At 44.6% G+C, this 17,024-nt stretch overlaps 1 protein-coding gene across 1 annotated transcript; it reads left to right on the top strand.

Moving 5' to 3' along the window:
• Positions 1–13,904: 13,904 nt before the first annotated feature.
• Positions 13,905–15,149, top strand: GPR19 (G protein-coupled receptor 19). The gene has a single exon (XM_010194695.1). It carries the CDS (start codon positions 13,905–13,907, stop codon positions 15,147–15,149), a length of 1,245 nt encoding a protein of 414 aa, XP_010192997.1.
• Positions 15,150–17,024: the final 1,875 nt, after the last annotated feature.

The raw sequence follows: 17,024 nt of genomic DNA on the forward strand, positions 1-17,024 counted from the left end.
GGATGGATCAGAGTTTGGCCCCATAAATAAATCACACCTGCTTTCCCACTACCTGACCCTACAATCACAGACTGCATATGCATCACGTGGGGTAACTCAGGCATAGTGGTCTCAATACACAGAAGGCACGCAGTGCCGTGTGCTTTGATTTGCTCCTATTGCCTCATATCTCTTTGTATGGTTTATTTTCCTGCCTCTACCCACTCAGTAAAGTGAACTTCCTAGCTCTGAGTGCACAGAGTGCCTTTTTGTCCCCAGTCAGGTGTCAAATGGGGGACCTGACATCTCTGTCCAGGTTTGTCACTGGATTCACTGACAGAAATAAAAGGTTCTTTAATACAGGGAATGTGACAGGCGTCAAAAATTGAATCTGAGATTTACTTCCAGCCTTGGTCCAACGAATGCACAATTCAAAACAGATCAACACTGAATGAAAATTGCTTTGCCCTGCAAAAATAGTTCCAAAATAATCAGCAGCAGCTGTGACCTTGGCAGCCATTGACATCTCATTTGGGACAACCTGAATCACTCCGAACAAACTTGAGAAAACACTTATGTCTTGCCAGAGAAACAAGTCTCCAAATAAAAAGAACAAGTGGTGTTTCAGGCTCTCTGGAAATGTTGAATGAGGTGTATATCCTTACCCTTCTTCCAGTTTACCAGTACTGAAATGATGTACCCAGATTTTATAAAAACTTGATTAATTCATCAGCCACTACACCAGATAATACGAGCTCATCTCATGAGACTATCACTACATATTTCAAGCCTTGATCCTTATGTCTATGTGGCAAAAAAGAGAAAATAAACTCCCCAAAAAACTGTCAGGTTTTTATGCCTTCTGCCAAAACATTGTGCATTTACCACTGCCAAAGGCTACATCCCTCAACTAGCAGAGTGATTGTGTAAGTCAGTTTGGCAGTTTCCATGACCCTGTGCAACACTCCGTCAACACAGGTGCCAGGTAACCTTCCTTCACTGTCCTCCACTGTCAGTGAAACCAAGTTTGAAAGAAGGTGAAAAGGAAGATTATCTTTCTCCAGCACAAATAATCACAGGGGTGAAAACAGGAAAAAAGGAAACTTGCTGGGAAAAATCAGCAAAGTTTGAAATACATGGTGTGAAATACCTGGAAATGAAGCTGGTGTATGTACAGTTGAGCTGTCATTACCATTGCCATCCTCTACCTGGGCAAGGATATATTGCAGATGTATTTGGAAAATCACACTCCCACCTCAAACTTTATAAAGTGATTGTCTTGGTTATAAAGATACCTTTTACTGAACCCCAGCACAATACTTTCTCCAAGAGTTCTCCCAACCTCCAACTGTTCTGAGCTCAGATGATTTTCTGAAAGTGATGTGGCTCACTGGTTTAGGACAGTTTAGATCTACTTAGCACTTTCCCAAACATTTGTCCAATCTCCCCTCAAATTCACATGAAATTCTGCACTCACAGCATCCATTGGCAAGGAGCTCCATAGTGCTACACCCACACTTTGAGGACTCCCCCTCCCCATTCTCCATGTTCTGAACCAGCTTCCTTCATCTGATGCCCTCTTCCAAGTTCTGTTGGAAGATGAACAGACAGTCCTTATCCATGCTCTCCATGTTATTCACTCTATTAAATCTGCCCACACCACCTTTCTAACCAGGCAAAACGGTCCTAGTCTATTCAAAACATTCTTTGTATAGAAGCTGTTCCATATTTCTGACTTGATTCTTGGCATATCTGCCCCACTGTATGCAATGTAGATTAAAAATATAACTGTAGGAAACGAAACTATACTGCAGTAATTACTCTGAAAGAAATGCTGTTTCTCTCAGTGTTCTTCCTTGAAAGTAGCTTTCAATAAGCAACTGCACTTTTCCTTCACTGCCCTAAAGACATTCAATAAAAAATATTTAAAAGTAGTTGGGTTTTTTTCCACTGAAAAATGAGGAGAAACAAAGGAAAAAATCCAGCCTTTGAGTCAGCCTTTGTTGGTTCAGCTTGTCCATGCACTAATGAGAAATCCTGAAACAGCATAAATCCACACACCAAACAATTTCCATGATTAGCTCGCAGGCAGAAAGTTTATCAGGACTAAAATGGTACATTCCTTCCTTAAACTTACCGTATCATATTAGTTATGGATCCGTTGTACTTCTGTGAGACAAGTGTTTGTGAATGCTGCTCACTGCGATTTGGGGAGGATTGCTATTACTCTGCCTTGCTTAATAAAGTGTATGTGGCAGAGAACAGAAGGAAATGGTGTCAGTGCCATTCCCTATAAAATAATAATTAAAAAAAAGGTGACGAGTGCTAAATGGGAGGACCAGACAATCTGCTTTGTCTTTTTTTCTTAACGAGTTGCAGTATCTACATGGGAATTTAAAAAAAAAAAAGGCCACAAAATTCCCAGAGGAAGCTAATTAAATATTCTCTCCACCTCCTTCGCCTTATTCATTCCCCCCGTTCCTTTCAACCGTCAGGGTCCCATGGCGACCATCGCGGCATCCTCCTCAACAGGGAGGACCAGACAATCTGCTTTGTCTTTTTTTCTTAACGAGTTGCAGTATCTACATGGGAATTTAAAAAAAAAAAAGGCCACAAAATTCCCAGAGGAAGCTAATTAAATATTCTCTCCACCTCCTTCGCCTTATTCATTCCCCCCGTTCCTTTCAACCGTCAGGGTCCCATGGCGACCATCGCGGCATCCTCCTCAACAGCCGTCGGGGCTGCGGGGCGCAGGCAGGCGCCGCGCCTCTGTCCGTGGTGCTGAGGGGCCCCGCGCCGCCCAGACCCGACGGGCAGTGGGGACGGGTATCCCACAGAGGGGGAGGAGGGAGAAGGGGGGGAGAGGAGGCCCCGGGGCGGCTGGGTTCTGGGGAGGGACAGCCACATGATCCGCATCCCACATGACACAGGAGGGAACTGGTGGCAGCAGTCAGCCCTGAGAAACGTCATTTTTCCCTCCGTCCAAGAAGAGGAGTAGAAGATCCCGTCCCTCCCCGCCTCAAGCAGATTTACATATATTCGAGCAGGGGCAGCTGCAGATGTGAATACACCGCGTGCTTTCCAGTGTGATTGGCATCTTCCCAGAAGTGCTTTCACTTGGGATTACAAACAGAGAGAGGAAGAGACCGGCACCTCTGCGATTATGCTCTGGAGCAGGTATGTGGATGGATAGGCGCTGTGCCAGACGTGATGTGGCTAAAGGGATAGTTCTTTCTGCACAGACAAGTGAGGTGATATTTTCCAGTAATGTATCTTCTGTGTATTTACTTATGTGCATTTAAAATCCTTGCATTTCAGCAAGGAGGACTCATTTCTCAGGAGCCAATGCTCTGTGGGGCTTGAATTTTAAGCTGATTCTGCTGAAAGCAGAGAGGTGTGTAGAATTACTGCAGAATAGCTATCTATGTTTTCTGCACAAATCTACATTCTCTCTGTCTATATTCATAATTTTTAAATTATGCTACTAAGTGTCTTAAAACAATCCCCTGACATGATCAGTTCTATGAAAGCAGAAAATTACTTTTACTGAGATGGAGCAGACCAGTCTTCCCATCTGTTGGTTTTTGTTTTGTTTTGTGTTGTATTTTGTTTTTTTTCTCTCTAGATACATTCAGACAGCTTCCTCCTTCCTCGTGCTAATGTACTAAAACAGCTGCTTTTGTATTTTTCAGTCATTAATATGAAATCATCCTTTCTGAAAGCGTTGTCTGCCTTTTTCTGTGTGGGTGCCTGAATGCAGCTACTTAGGGAAACACCACAGGCATAGTAATCTTTGCTTAGCTGTAGCCAGCAGAGGCAAGAGGACTATTCTGGTTTTGCTAATTCAGGCACACACTCTCTAAGAATGCATAGCAATATTTTTCATTTATCCAGCTGGTTTCCAGCATGTCAAACAGTATGTTGGCTCCACAGAGCAATGGAGAAGTAAAACTGCCTTCTGCTTTCAAAAGGCCATTTGTGTGCATGAGGCAAGATTCATAGCCAATTCTTCCTGGAAAAGATTTTCAAATGTGGTTCTTGAATATTTGTTATTAAAGCCACTGATAATCACTTAAACAAGTGGCTTGGTTTGCAGAAAAGTTGGATGCCAACCCAGAGGCATCCTTAAAAGCTGATCTTTATTTGGGTGTCTAAATATGGACTTCTGGAAACTTTATTTATGAGTTTATCTTAAACATCCTGGTCTCAGATGAGTCAGTAAGGGGAGGAATTTCTATACCTCTGCTCCTTAGCTTAAAGTAAGAGCCTGCAGACTCTTACTCCCCCGCAGTTCTTCTCTGAAGCCTCTGTTTGCAAAACTGTGCAGTGCAATTTCCCCATCTGGGTCACACCATATGATCTCCATCTCCATCTTCCTTTGCAGCCCCACCAGGCATTCTCCCTCAGGTTTTTAACAATTTAGAGAGCCCTTTCAATCAGACCATGCAGAATAACCCCCTAATGTCCTCAAGCAGCATCTACTCCCCCTCCCCACCACAAACACAGTTCTCCCAGCACCAAAACATAAGGCAGTGCTTGTGCATTTGGGATTTCTCCATTCCAGCAGGTTCCATCATTCCCTAGTCTTTCCCTCTGGTGGGCAGACAACACAGTTCTTGACACTGGCACTCTGCCCACAAAGACATCTCCAGTTCAAGGATTATTAGCAGGCCAGCATCTTGCCTCAGTGGCTTCCTCTAGCCTGCCTTTGTCCTCTCTCAGCCTAACTCAGCTGAGACATCCCTTCCAAGGGATCTCTACTTTGGGCATTTCCAGCCTTACTATGGGCTTTGCACGGCCTTCAGCACTCCCAGCTTCTCCAGAAAAGTTAGTATAGAAAGACTACAAAATGCTTTCATAATGGCCGTATCCTCTGATAGAGGCCCATGGGAATGTTCTCTTACTGCTCCTTCAGGTCTCTTATTCCTATCAGATAAGTCCTCCTGGAAGCGTCTTCTGCTCTCTGGCAACACTATCATTGGCATGAATACTAGCCACCAGTGCTGCCCCACTCTCTGTCACTGTGTCTGGCGCAGGTGACCTGTGTTGTGTGAGCACTAGATCCACATGACTGAGAAGGGTCAAGAGCCTTATGACAGGCACTCTCACGTCCCAACGCAAATGGTTGTAACCGTGCAAAAATCCTGTTACCATGTTAAGTTCTTGTATGCTGAGAAAGCAGTTTCCACAAGACTTAATCTAAAAAAATAATTTCCATATCACCTTTTCATATAGTAGAAACAAAAAACACCCCAAAACCTAAGGCTCTCCTAGGAGGAGAGCTTGTGCTTGCTGCTAATGAGAGGGTGAGCTAAGATGCTGTAGTCCTCACTGAAGCTTCTGGCATGTTTTCCCTGCGGGGAAGAGGACACTTGATGGGGAGAGGGTGAGAATTTCCAAGAGATGGGCAGAGAAATCAGCCAAGCATGAGTTTCACCACAGCTTATCTGTCAACACCCACCATGACAAACCAGCCCTGGTAAGCACTGCGTTCCTCACATCAAGCAGAAGATCGTGCTGTGCTGTGGGCAGGGCCTGGCATTGCCAAAAATGTATGTAAGTGTGTGGGAGAGAGCATCTGGTTTTTCACCTCTGCATCAGGAAAGGGTCCAGCCTAGCTGTGTCCAAGGGCAGACTCAGGCCCCATTAAGGAAGGCAAGCAGCCTGCAAAGGTATATTTCAAGCTTGTCCACACTCTTCTTGGACAACTCCAGCAGGCAGAACCTATTTTGAGAGCAGAGTTGGAAATTAGGTCAGTTCCTCTTTTCCCTACTCCCACTTCTTCATGCCTCCCCAGCTACACTGAGCACAGATCTGGGTTCTACCATCATTTCTAGATCAGTGCTAATCTCGAATTTTGCCTACATAGTCACAGCAGTAGCAGGATAGATTAAAGCTCTGAGATTCTTAAAACTCCATGGGTCTTTCCTGTGAGGAATAAGGACTGCATCTATAATAGGAGACTCACAACTACTGTGTACCTATTTGTAATCAGAGCGTTGCACTCATTAGGCTCATGAGGTAGTAGCTGGAGCACTATGCTGTTTGTGTCTCCAATGATTAGCCAGGTCAGGCCATGGACAAGAGCAGAGGAGACAGATGGAAAAGTCAGGCAGTCCAAAGCTCATGGCAAACCCACCAATTCATTTAACAAAGCCCAGGTCTGTGGAAGGAAGGCTATGTCCTCCTTGGGCCTTATGGATGACCCTACCCATAGCTACTGGAGGATAAACTTCTCACTTCACGTAATCCAACACAAAACAGACATTGGGCTGTTGGAGTGGGTCCAGAGGAGAGCCATGAAGATGATCAGAGGGCTGGAGCACCTCCCCTGTCAGGACAGGCTGAGAGAGCTGGGGCTATTAAGCCTGGAGAAGAGAAGGCTCTGAGCAGACCTTATTGCAGCCTTCCAGTTCCTAAAGGGGCCTCCAAGAAAGCTGGGGGGGAACTTTTTACAAGAGCACGTAGCGACAGGACAAGGGACAATGGTTTTAAACTGGAAGACAGTAGATTTAGAGTAGATATTAGGAAGAAATTCTTGACTGTGAGGGTGGTGAGACATTGGAGCAGGTTGCCGAGGGAAGTTGTGGATGCCCCCCTCCCTGGAGGTGTTCAAGGCCAGCTTGGATGGAGCTTTGCACAACCTGGTTTAGTGGGAGATGTCCCTGCCAATGGCAGAGGGCTTGGATTGTATGAGGTCACTTTTAACCCAACCATTCTATACTTCTAAGACACTGCCTGCCTCTCCAGTGAAGTCATCGTTTCTACGGATCTAAGACTCGCAGACTCCCTGTGTGCTTCAGCATAGCCCTGGCTGAAGAGACTTCTGTTTCCTCGCTCTGCAGACGTTGATGAGGTGAAGGTGTCTATCCAGGTAACCACGAGCACAAATCTGGTTCATATTTTACCACTGTCTATCCCTGAACTAGAGCATGAGGTTGGGTTTAAGTGGGTACTGTAAGGCTTCCTTCCCACTGTCAACAGAGAGTAAGCATACTCTTAGGGCTTAGGTGCATGAATAAATTATTGTGTCTTAGCAACTCACCTCAGGTTAGTAGAGCTACAGTAACTGCCTGTATGTCAGTCTTAACCCACCATAAATACATGAGAAAAATGCTTTGATTTCAAATGCAGGAAAAAGCCATTGCTCCCAGAACCTTTAACATCTCAATGAGCTTCAAGAGATGGCACCGTCTCTTAAGGAGACTCAGCAAATATGCAGCAACTTGGGACTGATGTTTTTCAACCCCAAACGTTCATCATAATCACACCCCATGGATTTGCCCTGGGCTACAGGTCTGCAGTAAGAGTAGTTACTCCAGATGTGAGCTGGTAGAACCAGAAGCAAGAGATGGACTCCACTCTTGGCCTAGTTAGCTGCTGGATGGCTCACCACTTATGAAGTTCAGTTAAAGAGAGAACGCTGAAAAAGTGGTGAAACACTGGAACACAGGAACAGATGAAACACTGCCCAGTGAGGCAGTGGAGGCCCCATCCCTGGAGACATTCAAGGTCAGGCTTGATGGGGCTCTGAGCAACCTGATCTAGTTCAAGATGTTCCTGCTTGCTGCAGGGGGGCCTTTAAAGGTCCCTTCCAACGCAACACACTCTATGATTTTATGATTCTATGACCTCACTCTGCAATACAGACTAGACTCGCAGGCGCTGATATATAGGATACAATAATGTAAATCAAATTATATCATCAGTTCAGTTCAGAAGCTTTTACTGTAAGCTGAGCTGTGACCACACTGGCACTGAAAGCTTCATCCATGAAACATCCTATGCACACCTCTGGTCGTGTCATCTTTAGCTACTCATGCTGAAGAACAGGAATCTCCAACAGCTGAGTAGAGTCCAGGAGCAGGCAGCAGCGTATGAGATATGGGTGTGAATCTCAAAGGTTTTATTGCTTTCAAAACATTTTATTCTTCTGATGAAAGAGGGGCAGAAGTTTTCTATCCCCATGCACTGGAATCCAGAGAGTGAGGAAGAACACACTTCACCTCAAGAGATTTTCAGGCTTGGCTCAGAAGAGCTACCCAGAGCATAGAAAAGCCTTCATAAGAGTAGCAGGGCGAATACCTGAGCATTTTTATGGGCGCTAGACCAGAGAAAAGAACTGACAGGGAATCTGTGTGCTTACAAAAGCATGTGTATCCGCATTCCTCCACTGGAAGCATAAGTGCTACATGGCCTCAATATGCATACAGTCATTTCCGCATAGCAAGAAACAAAGAGACGATAAAAGCTCTGTGCTTTTCTGTAAAAGGATCATTACATTGAGACCATGCACACACAGAGTAGCTAATTTGAATTAAGACAGGGATGAATGTCACCTTCCAGCATCGTACACTCAGAGAAAAATCCTCCATTTGGATTCAATTTACTCCCACTTCCAATGTTGATTAAACTCAGTTAGATTAAAGTCCTGGGTTCAGCTGGGATAGGGTTAATTTTCACAAGAATCAGGGAGTGGGCACAGCCAGGATAGCTGACCAGGGGGATTCTTGATACCACATAACATCACGCTCAGTGTATAACCTGTGGGAACTGGCTGAGGGACGGGAGATTTTGTGGCTAGGGAAGGGGCAGCCCATTGTGTTGTGGGTGGTGAGCAATTGCATTGTCCATCACTCACTCTGTATATTCTTTTATTGCTATTACTGCTATTATTATTTCTTCTCTCCTGGTGTTGTCCTATTAAACTGTCCTTATCTCAACCCACAAGGTTTTACTTCCTTTTTCTTCCCATTTTCTTCCCCATCCCAGAATGGAGAGGGCTGAGCCAGCAGTCCTGTGGTGCTCAGTTGCTCACTGGGCCTAAACCATGACAGGGAAGTGTTCCTCTTCCAGCCTGGCAACTACTTCAGAGATATTCTTAAAAACTTGAACTTTATGGAGTAAATGACCAGCTTAATCCTTTCAAAATAATTTGCTGGGCCAAAGCTTTCCTAGTGTTTGGTGGTTATGATGCAGAGAGGTGAAATAAGTTGAATAACGAAACCCCTTTGCTAGTGCTAGGTTAAGTAAAGTACAACAATCTGTTTCATTAAAATACAGTGGTTGGGGGGGAAAAAAGTTTATTCTCTTGAGTAAACATTTTAAAAGCCATTTGTTGTATCCCTTTGTGAATCTTATTAGGTTTTACTCTTCTAAATCGTAATGGACACTACATTTCTAGACAGGACAGTAAACATTATAGTAACTGTCATATGGGCTTTATACATCAGCAAAGATGTGGCAGTGATTTTATTAAGTCCTTATGGTTCAAATACTTCTCTTTAAGTGACAGATCTGATTAGGAGAGTTTGTAAGAGTTTGTTTCTTTTGCTATCAACCCAGTGGGGTAACCCTGAAAATGGAGTGTTTGGGCCTTCAAACTGCAAATTAAAGTCCATGAAATAAGAACTGTGGCACAAGGAAATCCCTCTTTGACGATTATGAGTCATTCTACATGCCCTTTTTTATGCCAAGAAAATGCAGAAAATACAGGGTTTTAAACAGAAATACAGAAAGTCCTTACACAACTTTTAAAATTATTCCTGCTTTAAAATGGTCAGAAGAAAAAGTGAGACTACTGGCACTGTTGTATCCGTGCAGACTCACAGTTACTAGAAAGTAGCCTTTTACTCAGCTCAGTGCTATATAGGTTTAAAGGGAAAATCAAATGAAAGCATTTTTGTTAAATACAAATGTAATTAGACCTCACGTATTTGCTGTATGTAAGTTTTACTTTTTGTGCTTCTAATACCTGCTTATTGACCTGCAAGGCAGAGGAAGACTAAAACGCTCATCACTGTTTTCTTATGAATCTGATATTTGTGAGTTGGACAGTTCACTAACACTTAAACCATGTTTCAGAAAATGATGTAGCAAACAGGGACTTGGGAATTGGAGACACATAACGTAGAGAGATACAGACTTTAGTTATACAGAGCAGTGCACATGCTGAGTTTTTCACACACATGTTGCTATTAGGAGCATTACTCATGAAGAAGTTTAACTCTCCACTGTAAAACCTGTACTTGCCCACAGAAGAAAAAGATATGCTGGGATATAGATGCTAGGGTTCTTTGTGTCAAACCAAGCATGATTCTGATTGCAGTGCCACCTAGGAAAAATAGGATTAAGTCCACTGTACCGAATACAGATCCTTTAATATAAAAGGAGATGAACTTCTGGTCCATTAGAAGGAAAAATGATGTCTGCCTAGGAATGCAGGAATCTCAGAGCACGCTGGTTAATTGGATAGCTTTTCCTTTTCTTTCATTTTTTTTAAAAAAAGAAACACTCAAAACCAAAAAGCAAGTAATTGCTGTTCAACCGGAGGAATCCTATGTTCAAAGTAGTCAAAGTCCCTGTTATTACACTTTCATTTTCACCTGGATCTTGTCAACAGTGTGTTGAATGACTTTGGATTTTTCCATGGAAGAAAGAATCGCAAAATACAGTATGACAGCACCTGTGTTTGGTGCTGCTTCTGTTTCACTCATAACGACGAAACCACCAGCACTAGAGACTTGTAACCAAGTATTCTCCTGCTCAGCACAAGCAGAAGGTCTCCAGTGAAGGGTGGCACACTGCAAAGCTTCTCCCGTTCAAGTGTTACTTCCTCTGTTAGCAAAGCTCCAACACAAGACCACTGGATGCATCTCTAGCCATTCTTCTTCCTCTGTAGGCACCCACCAGAGGGAAGATAGTGGTGGCTTTTTGAACTTGTCCATTTGGTTCTGGGATGAACTTTTTGATTTTCTGGCCACTAATCGAATCCTGATTTAGCTCTTTACACGTGCATTTGAGGGTGGTGGTGGTGTTACCTGATAGGGCTGCTGAATTCCTGTCTTCTCTAAGGCATGTTTGCAGATAACCTGAATTCTCCAGGAAACAGTGGCTGGGCTGGCTTTTAGGCAAAATGCAACAGAAAAAAAGTACCGAGTGCTACAACCTTGCAACTATTTTTGAGTTTACCCACTTGCATAGATAAATGTCTCAAGTCTAGACACACAGACAGTAGGTTTGGCTCACCAGGAGAAATACGGGATCAGTGTTAGTGAGTCTGCATACTATAATGGCTTAGGAAGGTCGTTTCATTTTTGTACCTTCCACTACTCTTCAATACTGATCAAGAAATTTAGTCTGGTTATTCTTCTATGAACCTTAATTTGTGCAGCTGGCTATTTTAAAGTGGCATAAACTTCTGTTTGGCAAGAAGGGAAATTAAGGAAGAAAATCAGCCCATAATGTTCTTTTCTATCTGGCTAATAGGCTCCACATGTATTATTCTATTACAGATAATTCTAATATGTAATTTATCAGGTTGTACTGTCAATGCATCCTGCCACTCTGCTAGAGACAGAGGCCCAAATGTCTGCCCAAATGCAGACAGCTGATGATGGCAGGATATCTCCAGGGGAGCAGATCCGCCAGACCAAGGGTGGGGAAAGGCAAACAGGAGTTGTTTCAGAAACCAGAAATGGTCTCTCCAGGCAAAGCTACTAAGAAAACAAAGAGGGAAGGCAGCTAAGGATGAGGGGAAAGCGAAGGCTGGGCAGCACCCACAGCCCTCCAGTGGAAGATGGTGCGAGTGGCAGTGTATCATCTGCAGACGGTGCTCCTTGCAGGAGGTCAGCAACTCAACCACCCACTTCTGGGTCTCACTACTGATGTCGCTGAGTGTTCTTTTGACAGGACGCTGCCACGCAGAATTCCTTGTGTAACAAGCCTTACTGAAACTAACCCAGTTGTTACTGGCCTCAAACTGCTTCAGCTACAAGTCCGACTTAAACTGAGTCATGTTTTCGGCTCCCAGACACTACCTGCATGCAAAAGCTGCTAAATAAGGCCAGCCATTTTGGGAGCAGAGTTGGTGACTCACACGCTGACCCACTTTCCCACGATGCAGGGTCAGCAGCCGGGCACAGTGCAAGGCGTGCAGTTGAGGCGCAGCGGGGTCCTGTGGCAGCCCGGCTGCGGCCATGCGGCTGCACCACGCTGCTCTCAAACACACTCTGCATCTTCAAGCACGCTAAATTTATGCCTGTGCTGTGCAGCTGGTTGGACATTAGGCCTGTTCAAGTGAAACGCGCAATGTTGTATTAAGCTCATCTAATGAATACAGTCTAAAAAACTAGAGGGTAAGAAACATCTTCTCTAACCACATCAAGCAATTAATACATCTTCTCCATATATGACTATTTTTTTGCATTGTGTTATTGAAGATGACATGCAAAAGGAGCAAGATCCCAAATTTATCCAGTGGCCTTGCACTTCTAGACTCTTCTTTGAGTAGGCAGACAAGGAGAAAGTAATTGGTGATAGATGCAGAGCCAGAGTAGGCAGAGCAAAAAGCAACCGTAAAACGCTGAAAAAACAACCCCTCAGAAAGCAAAGCTGGGAATTTGAATCACTAGGACAGCTGAGGAGGGTGGTGGGGTGCAAGACGACCACAGGACTCCGAGATGACTCTATAAGAGTTATAAATCGAAGACTTTTATTTTATCAGAGGCTGCGCTTTTATAGTCCAAAATCCCTTAGTCACACTACATAAGCATTTCTATTGGTTACATATATGTGTCCATATTATCTAAGCTAATACATGATTGGTTACTATCTTACATGTCACCGCCCACATCCGGGTCAGGTTGGTTTACTTCCTCTTCCTGTTGGTTTACTTCCGGGTCGTTCTCTTGCCGCATCGTCGTACTTTCTCTTTCTTTAACCCTGTGTCATCTTAAGGTGGTCTTTCTAAATTAAGAATTCTTAAGGTGGTGATTCCAAGCCATAGAACTCTATATAATCATATCCATTTTAGTTCATGAAGCCTCCAACAGTGGGGGCTTCTTGAACTTGTCCATTTGGCTTATGGGATGAACTTTTTGGTCTTCTGGTCATTAATTGAATCCTGATTTATCATGCGCAGTTGCGGCGATTGAGAGACTGGACACCGCTTGATGCAAGCAAAATGTCGGTGTATTGTGTGCAGTCGCTTCCTTATATATGCTTACATTGGCTGCGTATTTTAAACTGATTGGTTCTTTTGCGCGCAGCTGCATTTGATTAGTCAGTGATACACTGTTACACTAACAAACACCTCTTGCCTGTCAGACACAGCCCCTGAGGCCTTTCTCAGCAGGGTGCCTGGAACTTGTTTTTCTCAGGGTTGAAATTCCTGTTTTTCAGGTCCTTGTTTACTCCTTTTATGGTCATGACTTGAGCAGCACTCAGGGTCCTGCTCCCCAGGCCCTGTCCTACACACAGTATCAAGACTCTAGATCTAAATGTTCACACAGTAGACTCAGAGAAACAGACTTTCTATTTCTATTGGCTTTGCATATCAGCACCACAACTAAAAGGACACTTTCTGGAGCATCAGCCCCTGACTAGGTCTTTGTGTACACAAAGCCAATAATATTAAGACTTTTTCTTCTTTTTTTCCTTCTCTTAGGACCAACCCAACCACATGGCTAAATCCAAGACTGGAAAATCTGTCTAGCAATACATCCATTCTTGTCTCACTCCTCCTTAAAACAGAAGGTCATAGCTACTACATACCTTGGTGTGTACCATACCTACCACAACAGACCAGCTACAGTTTGATCCCAAAAGCTGTATTTTGGTACTTGCTCAGAAATACAGAGGTCACGCTAGCATCCATGCTAGTGAAAAACACTTTCTAGAAAGCAGACAGATTATTGATTTTGTTAGCATTGGGGGTGGGTTTCTAGTCAGCAATGAGAGTCCATGCTGGATGACTGCTCTGTTCTGGTTTAGAGAGGTAAGCATTGAGGTCCCTCAAGTTCAACATCTGTGCTAGCGAGCTGACAGCTAACAGCTTCATCAGTCAAGGTAGGTTTTTCACACACACTTGTTAAATCCAACCTTTTCTCTTCTCTCTTTATGCAGCCTGAGCAAAAGCTGTGGCCATGTTTGCTCACAGCATGGATAACAGCAGACGTCTTTCTGTTCTCCCTACCTTATTGCTTCTGCTGCAGAACAAGAGCTACCCCACAACCTCCATCCCTCCTGCTGGATATGAGATGACAGAGTCACCCAAAGGAGCCAGCTTAAGCAGGAACCACACTGTCTCGCAGTATGAACTGAAGCCAGAGGAACTTGCAGCAGCCAGCATCATTCTGGGAGCGCTGTGGCTGGTTTCTGTCTTTGGAAATTCCCTTGTTTGCTTAGTGATCCACAGGAGCAGGAGGACACAGTCCACCACTAACTATTTTGTTGTCTCCATGGCTTGTGCAGACCTTCTCATCAGTGTTGCAAGTGCACCCTTTGTGCTGCTTCAGTTTACCTGGGGCAGGTGGACACTGGGCAACGTGATGTGCAAGCTGGTAAGGTACATACAATACCTCACCCCCGGAGTCCAGACGTACGTGCTCCTCTCTATATGTGTGGATCGATTCTACACTATTGTCTACCCTCTGAGCTTCAAAGTGTCAAGAGAGAAAGCCAAGAAAATGATTCTGGCCTCTTGGCTATTTGATGCTGTATTTGCATCGCCAGCTTTCTTTTTCTATGGCTCCAACAGCGACGACCACTGCAACTTTTTTCTCCCTGATTCTTGGGAAGGAGCAGTCTATGGTATCAGCCACCTCCTGGTTGTGTTTTTGATCCCATCCATCATCATTATCCTCTTCTACCAGAAGGTCATCAAGTATATTTGGAGAATGGGCACTGATAGCATGACTGTCAGGAGGACAACAAACATTGTCCCAAGAGCAAAGGTGAAAACCATCAAGATGTTCTTGATGTTGAACGTGGTGTTTCTCCTGTCCTGGCTTCCTTTTTACGTGGTACAGCTGTGGCACCCTCAGGAAACAGACTACAGAAAGAGCTCCTTGGCTTTTCTGGTCATCACCTGGATCTCTTTCAGTTCTTCAGCCTTTAAGCCAACCCTCTACTCCGTGTATAATGCAAACTTCAGAAGAGGGATGAAAGAAACTTGCTGCATGTCTGCCATGAAATGCTACAGAAGCAATGCATACACCATCACCACCAGCTCCAGGATTGCCAAAAAAAATCATGTTGGGATTGCAGAAATCTCAGCTCCAGCCAGAACTGTCACCAAAGACTCCATCTATGATGCTTTTAACAGAGAAGCAAAGGAAAAAAAGCTTGCCTGGCCTATTCAGTCCAATCCTCCAAACACATTTGTCTAGTTGGCTTCACTGCTTTGAAAAACTACTGTATTCCCCCAGAACAAGGAGCTTTCTCTCGTTTTTGAACCAATGTGTATTGACATATTTTTAACACAGCTTTGAGGAAAGAAAAAATAAAAGATGTTTTATTTTATTAAATGCTTTGATTTTGATGTGTCCAGTCTATTTCCTTTCAGTTACATTCTACTTTATGGAACTACTCTCCCTTAATCATGAGCATTGTTTTATTACAGAACAGAAAAGCTCTTACACTCTCAGTTTGTAGGGGAAAAAGGGAAAGAAAAAATACTGCTTTCGTTGATCGTTGGCTATGGTGTATACGTGCATAAAACCACCCAACATCAACCAAAATCTAACCAATCATTATATCCCTATGAATAGCCTTGCCCTGGGGTCTTCATTCTAGTTCAGAACCCATGGGTAAGGCAATGCTGGTGTCACTCGGAGCGCACTGACATCAGTGGTGAAATTCCCACTGTCCAGATAGGGTCAGCATCAGGCCAGTGCTGAATGCTTTTGCATCTTCAGTGTTGTGCCTCTCCAGAGGCACAAACCGCCTGAGGAAAGTCCTCCCCTTGGTCTTGCCATCCCTGCCTCCTCTCAGGCTGCTCCTATACTCAGCCTGGGGCACCTGCCCAGAAGCCAGAGGTGGGCATGGACTGGGAGAACACCTGTGGGTCAAAAGGTTCTATTGCTGTACCAAGCACCCAGGGGACTCCTCATGTCTTAAAATTAGCAAGTCTCCTGGCTGGAGTCCCTTCTTCTGAGGTACAGATGGGGCTCTTCGGCACCACTCTGTGCTCTATGACAGTGATGTGCTCATGAGGAACGGACACTGGCACTTGTTGGGGTGGCACACGGGCACCCACACACTGGCTCTACAGAGGCTGACCTTGGGCTCCACCAACATGGGATGTGAAGCTGCAGCGCAGGAGAGGGCTGTGGGAGGTGTTGGGCTGATAGGGTAGCTGGGCCAGCCCTAGAGCCCAGCTGAACAGGGGAGTAGGCACCTATACCTTGTAGATACGTATACCCTGGCTCCACCAGCTTGAAGTATTTACTGTGGAGGTGATTTTTGACTTGCTCCATTGGGATGTAGGCCTACTCCTATCATAAGGATGAGGTAACAACATTGTTAGGTCCCAGAAACTGTATTTCAGTGCTTGCTCAGAAATACAGAGGTCACTCAAGCATCCAGACAGGTGAAAAACACTGCCTAAAAAGTAGACTGATTATTGAATGTGTTAGCATTGTGTGAGTGTGGGAGTAGTCAGCAATGAAAGTCCACGTTGGATGACTGCTCTGTGCTGCTTTAGCGAGGTAAACATGGAGCTCCCCCGCCAAGTTCCACTACTCTCCATCTGTGCTAGTAAGCTGTTTGGCAGCTACCAGAACCATAACACCCTTGAAACCCAGTTTTAAACTCTTTTTTTGCCTCATGCTCACAGATGTGGTGATGTTCACTACTCCATCTCAGAGCTGTGAAGGCTGTGTTATCAGTAGCCAGGCAGGGCAATGTCTGTACAGGGCAGGATGAAAAGAAAGAGGCAGGACCGCAAGGGTCTGGCAAGCAAAGAAGGGGGCTACTTGAAAAGGAGAAATGGGGGAACAGTAATCTGAGTCATTCACATTTGAAAAAAACAAGGATTGGACTCAATCTGGCAACTCCCACAGCCTGGAAAACTTGCACTTTGTGACAATAAAGGACTGAGCTCAGAAATTAAGCACATCCCAAGGCCAAGACAAGGTGACTGGGTCCCTTCTCACAGCTGGGCAAGGGCTTCCCCGTGACACAGCTATGGGCAGAAGTTCCGTCTTGTGTGTTGGTTGATCGTGACAAACCTTCAGTTGCCCCTTAGGTCACCCACAGACCTG

This window comes from Mesitornis unicolor, unplaced genomic scaffold (genome assembly GCF_000695765.1).
Source record: "Mesitornis unicolor isolate BGI_N332 unplaced genomic scaffold, ASM69576v1 scaffold5021, whole genome shotgun sequence".
Classification (NCBI taxonomy): domain Eukaryota; kingdom Metazoa; phylum Chordata; class Aves; order Mesitornithiformes; family Mesitornithidae; genus Mesitornis; species Mesitornis unicolor.